The sequence below is a fragment of the Micromesistius poutassou genome (genome assembly GCF_964030765.1).
Source record: "Micromesistius poutassou genome assembly, chromosome: 15".
Classification (NCBI taxonomy): Eukaryota; Metazoa; Chordata; class Actinopteri; order Gadiformes; family Gadidae; genus Micromesistius; species Micromesistius poutassou.
Window position 1 is genome coordinate 11,466,899 of NC_140285.1, and position 12,657 is coordinate 11,479,555.

Sequence of the window (12,657 nt, forward strand, 5' to 3'; positions counted from 1 at the left end):
TGTCTCTCTCGCTCTCTTGTTGTCTACCTCTCTTCGTCGGGGGCACGGGACGAGTGAGATGCTGCCGCTGAGGAGTTGGCGATGCTGCGCCCAGGACCACGATGTCACTGGCTCGCTCTCAGCCCCCTCCGCTCGGTCTAAGCCCGCCGGGTGTGTTTTCATCATGCATTCAGGAGGCATTATCTCCCTCTATCCACCACCCTCTGTCTGTCAATCTCTCTCTCTCTCTCTCTCCCTGTAGCTCACTCACTCACACACATTTTTAATCATCCACCAATTCATCATGAGATATGAATGGATGAGAAGGGGGGTTGGCAACAGAAGATGCACATCCAACGGCAAAGCGATGCTTTCCTAGAGCCATTGATCCTTTGATGTTCGTCTCAGATGGAAGAAGATGGGGGAGAGAGATACCATTTCATTACTGCTTCATTCATTGTTCTTTTGTCATCTTCTTGGCATGGCTCCCCTTCTCTTTTGTGCTCTGGTGTATACACAGTCCATTACCTACACCAGGGGCCGCGGGCTGGACTTGTGACGTTGAAGTTTATATAAAAATACCAGAAAACACAAGGCTCTTGTGGTGGGTGAGCCCATGTGGGGCTGAGCGGCAGTATAGTGGTTGTTACTGACAGCTTCTGGGATGTTATTCATTATGTGTACCCACAAGCTAAAAAATTGTATTTATTTTGAATTTGTTTATTATGACAGTATCACTGTTAATAGGGGGAACTGGCTTGTAAGCCATTGGATCAGAGCCCTGGTGGAGGGGTATGAACATTACATCAAGGGAATAAATGGCCAGGGTCTTCAACTTGACTTTACACATTCACAAAACACATATGAAGAAATAAAGGAAAAAGCAAAAGCATGACGGCTGCCCTATGGATCCCAGCCGGAGTGAACCTTGTTAAACAGGCCATACACCTTGTTAAACAGGCCATACATATATAAGAGTTGGATATAACAATTCTGTCCTGCGTTCTGCTCAATAAAGAACTCTTAAGAACTATTTTTGAAGGTTTTATCCTTTTGTAGAGTGGGTTAGACAGGAAGGTATGGGAGAGAGAGGGGAGGACACACAGCAAAAAACCACGGGCAGGAATCTAACCCCGGTCGCTGCGGCATTTTCATGTTTTTATTCACTGATACTGAAAGCTTTCTCAGCAACAGGGGCTATATATATAGAAATCATACAAAAATAACAATAAATTACTTGCACCAGTTAGTTAAAATAGGCAATTAATGATGCTTAACCATGAAATGGTACCTGTAAAAAGAAAAATCTCAACCAACTGTGCCGTCAGAAAAGTGGAATAGTTATTATCATCCGTTATACGGATCTCGGAAATCCACATGGAGGAGAGCTGGTGTACATGGCTTACCATTTGTGCAACATGCAGACCATCTAATGCACTGAGGTCTAATACGGAGGTGGACAAAAAGCTAATCCACAGCAGCAGTGTCCCTGCCCAATGACAACGCTTATATTGCCAAAATAAAAACATAAAACCCTAATGGATGTTAAGGTAAGAATAGGATATTGCATGACTGTAATCCTCCAATGATTAAGGTTTGATTGTACTCAATGCATTAGGTTTGAGAATCTCAGGGTTACACTTGAAGGGATCATGTTCTAGTTGGGGAGGCGTGTCCTGGTTTAGTCCCGTGGGCTCCAACAGAGAGAGGGAGTTGGCTCACTGCCAGACACTGGATAGGCAGAGAGCCTGTTAGAGCCATTCTCATCCGGGCCAAGCGGCTTTAGTTCTTAACCCATAGGCTCCAGCGGTCCTCCCATGCTGCCAGCCCCCCAACATATGACCGGTGCCACAGTCACACATGTACACACACACATGGGTCAACACCTCATCAATTAGAGCAGTGAAATACAGCACATATCACGGCACAGAAAACGTTTTTCTTGCGTTAATTGGAAATATAAATCCCATTTATTTTGTTAAAACATTAGTTTCATCATAGCAGTAAGTTATTCAACAATAACCGAGGAAGCATTTCTCAGGTATATCTGATGGTTCTCTTAGGCCCATTCTCCATCCCCCTACTGATAAGCTGATAATATACATACCATTATCTTACCACATTGCATACTACTGCTTTTGTAGACACATAAAAAAGAGGAGGATAAGCTTGGTTAATGATTTCACTGATATGACATCTGGATACACTAAGGGGAAATTTGGATATATTGGCTTGACTAATGTTCTTAATGTCAGGTATTTTAAAGTAGAATACATAGAATAAACACAGATAGCTTATATTGCCAAAATAAAAACAATCAAAGCTTGATTATTCATGCAGTCTCTGCAGAGAAAATCTGGACATAGAGAAGGGACATTTATAACCCTCTGGAAGATGTTATAATAACACACTCTAATTCTAAAAACGCTTCATTTAATGAGGATGAATGTACAAGTGATTGTTCTCATTAAAAGGCAATATGCAAGTAGGCGAGTTGAGGCTCTTGAAATTCTCAGAACATACAGACTGCCTAATAGTCCCTCTCTCTCCCTCTCTCTGTTGTTACTTATCTGATAATCAACTCTTTATGAATATTCTATGAACATATTTTGTCCTAAAAATGAATGCAAGAGATTTAACATTCATAAGAGGTTTCTTGTGAGGTTGAAAAAGAACAGACAGGATGCGATTCAGAGCCAAGAAGCCTTTCCTGATTAAAAGCTTATGAACCAGGAAGACAGTGCTCCACATGTTACAGGAACAGACACCGCTTTGTCACATGCTCTGTTGCTTTGCATTAAAGTCAGTTGGATTTCACACGGACCAACATGTGGTTTGTTTTGACAACAAATTCCTGCATTCGTTTTAGAAAAACGGCTTAGTTCTAGCCATGACCTCAGTGTGGTGAAATGTTTTATCTTAAATGTATGTATTTGTGGCTGCAGAAGACGTACAGATCTTCATCGGTATATTGATTGGCTGCAGCACTACTTTCACAAGATGATTGTGTGCGGGCTTGCAAACTTCGGGTTAGACAGAGCAATGCTGTAAAAAAATGTAACATTTGCAGATATGATGCATTCAGGACTGCAGCATTATATATTAATATTCTATATCTCTGTTATCAAATATTCATAAATGATCCTGGAATTGATGTGAATAGGTGTTTAGCAGCAGAAATTATTGATCCAATATGCCCTCATCATGAGCTCTAATCAAACTGGTTAAGCATTTGGTGTTTCTGTTGAATTTTTTTTGTAATTCTTTGCACAAGAATGCTTTGCTCAATCCTTTCAGCGGGCTAGCGGAGCACTGGCCCGCCATGAGCCCTGGTTCGAGCCCTGGCCAGAGCTCCACTAGTTCACTAGCCTTGACGTTTAGCCAGCTGGTTCAATTTCCTACCTACTAGTCCCTGCTTGATTAAAAAATAAACACTTGATGACATTAATTATGAAAAAGGAGGATTACACATAATTGAACTATTATAATAAAAAATGGTGTTAGGGATATTTATTCTATATTGGAAAAGTTCCACACAGCATTTACGTCACTGGCAGCTACATAGTTTAGATGCCAAATACGGATTTTGACTAGTGGTGGATTTCATGATTCGTTTGAATGAATCAGTTCGTGTCGGTCAGTTTGCCAAGAAGAGTCGTTTGAATCGTTTGTTCGTTCGTCACTGAGTCGGTCAGACTCAGCTCCTCCCTCGTTCTCATTCAAACGAATCACGAATGCAGTTCTCAGCTGAGTCGGTCAGACTCAGCTCCTCCCTCGTTCTCATTCTCAAATGAATCACGATCGTGCAATGGTGCAAACGGTCATTAATCAACACATTAACTAAGTTCCTTTTAGCTGAGGAGCGCATCATGTTCGGAATCTGGATGTTGTTCCCCGTCTGGCTCTCGTGACTTCTCAGTCCTCGAGTCTTCACCGCTAAACAGTCAGCGAACGAACGGCGACTCGCGAGTCAGCGCGACTCAGCGACTAGTGGGTGGAGCTGGGAGTCGAGTCTCGGAGAATGAACGATACGAACGAGAAAAACTGAAATGGGTAATCAGGTCGGTTCGTTCATGTTAAAGAGTCGTTTGTTCGAACTGATTCGTTCGCGAACGAGCCATCACTAATTTTGACCCTAAAATAATGTCATGTCATAAAACATCAGCAATGACATAATTAGTGTTCACTGCATCACGCAACCACCTCGGTAGGCCTAGTCACACACATCACTCTAGATTCTACTATATCATAGTAGACCTATGTTGTGCGTGGTGTTTTAAAGGCCTTAGGTGCCCGGCGCCCTCCCTTTTGTGGTTTTCGCCCGTCGTACACTTGAGGTGATTCTCAACCTCGGTGGGCCTAGAGGTGACTAATAAACCTCAACCAGCATGCTGATGGTAGAATCCCGGTGTCCCTAGCAACAGCTGTAGGCCTACTACATCCAATAATGGAACATTCTACGTAAAAAAAAAACGAATGAATGAAAACAGCTATACGTTTCATCAGTGAAAAAAGGATTTCCCTTCGGCCTACTTCCCATTTGGTCGCATGTAGCGATAATACCATAACAGTGCCATCTGTTGGCCAGTTGAATCCACTGAATTGGGATCTTAATACTTGTAATGTCAAACATCTTGAACCAAAATATGATATGCGGTTATTAGATAGCAATTCTGGTTACCAAGGGACTATTAGGCTTTTCTTGGTTTTGTTGCCAAAACCAACATTCCTCATCCCATCTGACACATCAAGGCGAACATCTGTGCAGCATGCCGCAGAATATTCTTCGGCCTTTGACCTCTTCCCATCTCATTTCATGTTTGAGTTAGAACCCCAGACACATTATGGTGCAAAGTGATTCGGATGAACTGCAGGTTGTCCCTTGGGATTGAGAGGCACTGAAATGTTCTACAGAGATCACAGCACAACTGCACTCTCTCCATAGGCCTACACTAGCTATACTATAATACTACACAGTATGTATGTCAAATGTATGTTTGAGACAAAAAACGTAACACATGTGGTTGAAATGTAGACCAGTAAACTAATGTGTATGATGAAGGCTTTTAACCGACACAGAAATATGGGATTCTCACTCTGGAAGTTTGTATTCCACTGTATTCTAAGCTTGTATTCTAAAAAAACTATATTTTTACAATCATATTTTACCACCTAACGATTACAGAAACTATAGACTATATAGCTATCAAGAGCACACTGTCGAAATAAATCAAATGCATAAACATTTGAATCACTTCAAGGCTTTTTTGCTCCCTGGCGTCATCTCAAAATAAGCAGTTTTTATGACTTAATAAGGAAATGCTGATGCATGGCCAGGAAATAAAACAACATGTAGTCCTTTTATTAGATTTATATTGTGCCTTCATGGCATGGATGGTAGTTAGTGGCTATTGCTTTACCAGTGAACGGTTAAACCGACAACATATGGTGTATGTTATGATGAAATGTCGTTATTTCTTTTTCCCTTTCTGAGCTTTTTCCAGGCCTTGGATGTACTTGCGAGGAATATGATACCGATCTGAAACAAATTAAATCACACAAGCATTGATGATTACGTGCAATTGTTCGGAACACGTTATGATTTTGAACATTTAAAATCTATGTGTCATGAAGAATAACAAATTCCCAACCTAGTAGTAAATTGCCAACTTGCTGAACTTGGTTGCCTTGGATCTGAACCAGAACCTTGTCCTTAGTCCCAGGAACTGGATGTAACACAGCGCTGGCCTGGACTCTATGCTGCAGGGCAGCTGATACGTCTATGGGGTCCAACCCATACATTTCCAGGTTCTTAATGAGCGTTACCTACAGAGGAATTCAGAAACACTTCATCAAGGAACACTATAAACAAGTGAGAATTAACAGTTAAACATTGGTGCTCTCCCACCTTCTTGTTGGAGCCCCGAGAGGCTACGGTTATGTCGATGGGCTCAATGTGGCCTTTCTTCATAATAGGTTGCTGACCGGCAATCACAAACTGGGAGCACTCCTGCATTTTGCTCAGTGTCCTGTGAACAAATAGGTGGTTCTGTTTTGTCCATACACTAAAAACACAGAGCAACATATATGCTCTCTTTGCATAAGCAGCTGTGGCTGCTAATCTGAAAGTGGGCCACACTCAAAACTATTCACTTTGCGGTAGAAATGTCCATGTTTCAGATAACCTTGCATATTTATATGAAATGCTACACTAAAATACGTAGTAGGAAGGGATTGACGTATTCACTTCTCGATTATAGCAAAAATCATAATAACGGTTACTTTGGTCAATATTTATTTAACTTTGTCTTTTTGACAGTTGATTTCCTTGAAGTTTAAATATAATTGAATTGAAAAACTAATAAAAAAAATAAAATGGTAAAAAATAATGAGACAAATAAATAATAAATAATATATAAATATATATATACATTTAAATAGCATAACAAATAAAATACAAATAAATATGATAAACTATGTTGTAGTGCACTTCCACAACCTACTCAAAACGAATAAACATATTCACAATAATAAATAAATGAAATCAAAATAATAATAAAAAAAAATCTAATATATTTCCACACTGTCACAACCTACTGAACATATATTTAACATTTTGGTAAACTATACCGCCGGAACTTTTCCTGTACTTTTGGAAAGTACTTCCCCATAGCAGGGACCTTTGGGGGATAAACTAATGTGAGTAAAGCCCTGAAAAATCCATCCAACAAAATATCAATGTTTGGTTTCACGCCCACAACCCACAACTTGGCCTTGTCTTAAGTGTGTCCGCTTTACATGCTTTAAGCTTTGTCCTGTTGTTTTTGTTGTTGTGGTTGCGTTTAATAGTCTACGATCCTTCCGGGCCCCTGCCGGCCCCCATGTGGAGGAGGCCCCTGCGCAGATGACAGCGGACGGGGAGAAGACTACTATCCCCCTGAGATCACTATTCTGTGCTCTGGTCGGCGCATGTGGAGCCGCAGTTTCGAGAGACCAACAAGATGTTGGGCTGTTGAGTCCTCTGACCTCATCTAGAGCCATACTGTAACCGTGTAATCGCAATTCTATTCAGTAGTGTCTTGTGAAAACACAAAAAAATTGTGTTGGCCGTGTTTTTGTACACACACTTAAAATATTGAACATAATGTCATGAAATAGTTCTTGCATTTGGCCTCAGCTGTGTATTAGAATGTCTTATTTTCTGTTAGTTGCTTTTTATTTTCTGATTTGTCCGTGATTTATTGTGCCTTGCTATGAAACAATTTTAAGTAAATCATTCAAAGAGGTGAAGCATGTAAAGCGGTCACACTTAACACAAGCGGGTTGTGGGTGTGAAACCAAACATTGATATTTTGTTGGATGGATTTTTCAGGGCTTTAATCACATTAGTTTATCCCCCAAAGGTTCCTGCTATGGGGAAGTACTTTCCAAAAGTACAGGAACTTTGGGGGTGGGGCTTGCAGTGCATCACATTATGTGTTGATTCATTCATTCATCTCGATGGCATTCAACGCTACATGCCAATGTTTACTTTAACATTGGACCTAAATACAGGCTGCTTTTGATAACATGCCCTTGTGTGCAGTTGTATCGCAACAGTTTCGTTTTGGATACTTCCTCCGAATGAGTGATAGCCTACTTTTAGTTATCAAACAGGGAAACCACCTCAAAAACCAACGTCTCCAAAACATGGATACATTAAAGAATGCACCATTCTTTTCCCTATTTTAGTTATTATTTGGATTAAAAATCAAACTCCATAATAACTAAATCCTCTAAATGGGATATTTCGATGGGAGCTTGTATTCACTAGCTATATTAGGTTCAGGGTTGACAGTTGACAGTACAGTTGTCTATTTCACTGGCGTGATTCTTATTGGAAAATGCTGCATTTTCGGGTCATAACTGATGATAACAATAGACTCGATTTTGTTGTAATGCGGCTTTTCTTGACTCGAGCTAAACTTAAAGGGGACATATTATACCACCAGGTGTGAGTGTGATTAGCCATTTGCTACAGTCCACTGGGTAGGCTGGTAGACTGATCTATCCAACACACATCTAGGTGGACACGCCCACCTGTGATTTTAAAAACGGCTTCTAATGGCTAATCACAGTCACACTTGGTGGTATAATAAAACATTTTTTTAACATGATTGAGTGTGAGTGAGTGTGGGCTTGAAATAGGATAGCCCGTGTCTCTCCACCAATTCAGCGTGTTGCTGTCAGCGGGGATGACTTTTGGGTTGCAGTTTACCGCTCAGGCTGGCTGCTCCGTGCGTTATCCATTTTCGAATCAGGATATATTATTCGCTTGATTAGAGCGCTTGACTCGTATGCAGGCTTTTGAACACATGGCACTCGACGAGAAAACCGGAAAACATCACGCAGGGATCGTTAAGAAGAATCGATAACATTGGAGGCGTACCAATGGAATTGGTTAGTTGGAACCGGTTCTGAGAAGGAACCGGTTCTCGATTCCAACCCCTAGTCACAGCCCTATCTTGCACGTCTGCTTTCTTTAGAAAGAGTTAGTGTTGTTATAATTTGTCTTACCTGCTGAAGAGATCGTCCCACTTCAGAATGCTGACCTCGTGGTACTCAGACTTCTCCAACAGGCAGTCACATAAAATGGGGTTTATGTGGACATAACTGGCAGGGGCGAAATATACACAAACATACATTACTGGACCTAGACTTTCCAAAAAGGTCAAAAATATATCAAAAATATATATACAGTATATAGTAACAACCTCTTACTTTTTGTTATTTTCATCCACCAGCTCGTTCGCTTTGACATACTCTGTTATTATAGTCCTAACTTCCCCTGGCTGGAGAACTGTTCCTTTCCTGAGAGAAAGAAGCCGACAGATTTAATTAAACATTGTTTCATAGCAAGGCACAATATATCGCAGACAAATCACAAAATAAAAAACCCTTACAGAAAATAATGCACAACTGAGGCCAAATGCAAGAACTATTTCACGAAATGATGTTCCATATTTCAAGTGTGTGTATAAAGAGATGGCCAACACAGTGTTTTCACAAGACACTACTGAATAGAAATGTGATTACACAGTTACAGTATGGCTCTAGATGAGGTCAGAGGACTCAACAACCAAACACACCTCTTGTTGGCCTCTCGAAACAGCGGCTCCACGCGTGCCGACACAGAGTACAGAATAGTGATCTCAGGGGGATGGTAAGTCTTCTCCCCGTCCGCTGTCATCTGCTCAGGGGCCTCCTCCACATGGGGGCCGGCAGGGGCCCGGAACGAGCGTAGACTATTAACCGCAAACGCATCAACAAAAACAACAGGACAAAGCTTTAAGCTTGTAAAGCGGACACACTTAAGACAAGGCCAAGTGGGTTGTGGGCGTGAAACCAAACGTTGATATTTTGTTGGAGAGAGCTTAGGGGGTTTTGCTCACACTGGGTTCTTCCAGTCCACCTCCACCAGGCTCTCCACTCCTTTGGTCAGCTCCTTCACGCGCACCACCCGATGCTGCTGCTGCATGGTCTGCAGAAACTTTGACAACTGCAGAACAAATGCGCACACACACAGTCATATATGGTGGTCTAAATTACAAAGCATGAGATGAGTCATTTCTCAAAGTCTGGTGAACCTTTTTGTAGCTGGATTTCTTGATGTCCAGTTGTTTGCCGTTTGGACTGCAACAAACAAAAATGATTAAAATAAACAACAAATATTTGGTGCAGTGTTGCCGCTATGGTTAAGATGAGCGCCGTTCTCCGAGCCGTACCAGCAGGGAAACATGTGGTTACGGAGAAAGGAGCTGGTCAGCAGGGGGAGCTCTGACTTCTTCACCTTGCTCTTGAGGGCGTGCAGGAAACACTGCAGCAGCAGGGCGTCCATATCGTCTGTGGACGTGGTTAACGTGATTAATGCACTTAGTGAGGAGAGAGGGAAAGCCATCCGTTCTTTTATGGGGTAACACGATGAACCGTACATACAGGGTCATAAATATTAATATATATAAAAACATCCCAGTCACCAAAAAAAAAAATAATACAAGTGTAATACAGTGTCTGTTATATTGCATATATAAAATGTGACACATTTTCATTCAGGAAATTATGCTTGTGTGCTTTTTTGTGCAGGTTCAAGATGCAAATGTGTTTACCTTGAGGAGATATCTGCTCATCTATGTTAATCTCCTCTTCCTCTTCGTTCTTGTTCTCTCCCTCACACTTGGTCAGTCTGAGTCCTTCCACATCGGTACAGGCCTGCTCTGTGTCCTGGTCAATACCTTGCCCACTCAGACAATCAGATAACTCTCCCGCATTCGTCTCTTGCTCCTCACTGCACTCTCCTTCCTCATTGTTGTCGTCTCTGTTTAAGACTTCACCTCCAGTCGTTTCAGTATCCGAGATCAAAGCAGGGCACGATTTATCTCCATAAGCCCTGAGCAGAGAGAGATAATCCACATGCTTTAGATATTTTGTATTTAATTTGTATTTCCTTTGTATTCACTAAAATGTACTATTTTATTCACAAGTTCTTACCACAAATTATCCATGAATGTGTGAAGGACAGACACGCCTCTTCCTTTCATGCCTGCACTGCACATCTCTGCAGTGGACATGGCAGCAGTACCCACAGCCATCGGTGCCCTGGTAACAAGGATGTTCCATGCAATGGAAGAGTCAATGGGACTTAAGTGTGATGCTGATAACGGACTGAATATGCATGAGGGTGTGTGGACTTACTCATTGCCTACCACTTTAACAACACAGCACTCGCCCTGTCGTACTTCTGGTAGACCACATGAAGGTACTACCACTCCAGGTAGCATCAGATCTATGGATAAGAATAGACGGCCCACAGTTAATATTGATGTGATTGCACTGTATTAATTATTTTTCAAACTCTTTACAATTGAAAGACTTACCTGCACCTCCAGCTATCTTTTGAAGCACAGGCGCCCATGTTGCAAATGATGGCAAAACATTTGGGTAACGCCAAAGCATATACACTAAAATATATATAAAACATTTCAAGATATTATGCTGTTGGCAACACATTGCTTTAGATTTCATTTATTCTTATTAATTCTAACAATCAAAGTTAAATCACAGTGTTTTACCTGTGGGATAGAGTCGTTTTTCCAGTTCAAAGAACAATGGGTTTTTATGAAGAACATAGAGAGTAATTGCATCTCCCTTGTGTGCATAAACCTTAACTACATTAATCTCTTCTTTGTTTGGGACAACTTCTGACAACTCTTCTTCAGACAACAAGGGAAAGGCAGTTGATACATCAACTTTAAGCTTTCTCCTAGAGAGGGTGGGGAGGAATGACAAAGAATATAATGAAGAGAGAAAGATATCTAGATAATTAACATGATAATGTATACCATATCAGTTCAAATAAATCTTGAGTACGACATTTTGATTTAAACATATCATCTGACGCTATAAATACTAACCTGTCTGATCCTTTGATCACTGTGTTAGATTTAACACGAAATGCCTTCGCAAACATGGCAAAGGTACAACAAAGCTATATTTACTTTCACTTATTAAGTACTTAAATTTAATGACTTGTATTTAGCCTAGTTATTAAACTATAAACCGAACTCTCATGTACTGAACGGTATGCCACAATGCTTCAAAAATGCATTATTATTGTTCGGCACACAATATCAACCGGCGAGAAACTGGAACTCTCACGCTTTGGTTCCGCCTCTCGTATTATTACGTCTTATTGTTTACAGGTTATATGACAGAAACTTGTCACTAGGTCAAAAACGAATTAACTACGATAAGGGACATGTGATCCTAATTCAAAATGACTCCTTTTCGAAATAACACTGCTGAAACTATAGACATTTTCTTATTCCATGAGAATAATCAGATTAGGCATTAAATTAAAATTAAATAAAATGGGAACAGCACAGGAAAGAGGCTTCTCAAGTCTACTTGAATGTATTTTACAGAATAAACAGGTGGCATTCAACCTTAAAATATAAGCTTGCGTTTGTGTGTGTGGTGCATGTCTTCAGGGCAGGCTACGTTTCCCTGTTCTGCTGCCTGTTCATATTCAAGGCAAGGCAAGGCAAGGCAACTTCATTCATATAGCACTTTTCATACACAAGGCAGACTCAAAGTGCTTCACATATTAATATTGTCATACAATAAAAATAAAATAATAGATAAGTAAAAGAAAAAAAAAGAGTAAAATAGATAGAAAATAAAGGCAAAGTTAAAAAAACATTTTAGAAAGTGCAATGTATTTAGGATCAGATCAACAGTCTCTCTGGTATACCCACGTTGGGACTCCAACCCGACCTAAAGGGTTGGATTTGGATTGGATTCAATTGAATGACAAATGTATTTTACCATCATTTGTTGAATGTTGCTAATTCCCTCATTGACCTTGTTATTATGCAACATTGGACTGTTATGCACTTTGCTGTACTGTGCACAACCATCACTTTTGATATATCCGCATATAAGGAGTGTATATTTCGTCAAAGGGCAGTAGATCACTCCCATGCCCATAGTCTCGAGTTTCGAGTCAGACTACAGAAACAAATAACTCCTTTCTGGGACCCAGAGTCACCCCTGGGGCGTGTGTGGTAAAGTTCACCCCACCTACACAGCAGCTCACTGTGATTGGTGCGATAAGCCCAAGAATGGAAGGCAGTTTGGAAT

General features: G+C 40.8%; 1 protein-coding gene across 1 annotated transcript; it reads right to left on the bottom strand.

Annotated features, from left to right (window-relative positions):
• Positions 1 to 5,312: 5,312 nt before the first annotated feature.
• eif2d (eukaryotic translation initiation factor 2D) lies at positions 5,313 to 11,605 on the bottom strand. The gene is made up of 15 exons (XM_084479606.1): positions 11,430 to 11,605; positions 11,088 to 11,278; positions 10,893 to 10,976; positions 10,711 to 10,801; positions 10,507 to 10,614; positions 10,125 to 10,405; positions 9,744 to 9,861; positions 9,606 to 9,651; positions 9,411 to 9,517; positions 9,108 to 9,263; positions 8,740 to 8,829; positions 8,536 to 8,631; positions 5,888 to 6,008; positions 5,631 to 5,805; positions 5,313 to 5,518 (listed from the first exon to the last, which is right to left on the bottom strand). The coding sequence occupies exons 1-15, from the start codon at positions 11,483 to 11,485 to the stop codon at positions 5,451 to 5,453; spliced, it is 1,788 nt and encodes a 595-aa protein (XP_084335732.1). The 5' UTR covers positions 11,486 to 11,605; the 3' UTR covers positions 5,313 to 5,450.
• Positions 11,606 to 12,657: the final 1,052 nt, after the last annotated feature.

Bases quoted from the DNA above. Each gene is read 5' to 3' on its own strand.
- eif2d (XM_084479606.1), bottom strand. From the start codon at position 11,485: ATGTTTGCGAAGGCATTTCGTGTTAAATCTAACACAGTGATCAAAGGA. The intron at 11,279-11,429 runs GTTAGTATTTAT...CACCCTCTCTAG, and splicing joins GTGATCAAAGGATCAGACAG to GAGAAAGCTTAAAGTTGATG. The intron at 10,615-10,710 runs GTAAGTCCACAC...CCTTGTTACCAG, and splicing joins GTTAAAGTGGTAGGCAATGA to GGCACCGATGGCTGTGGGTA.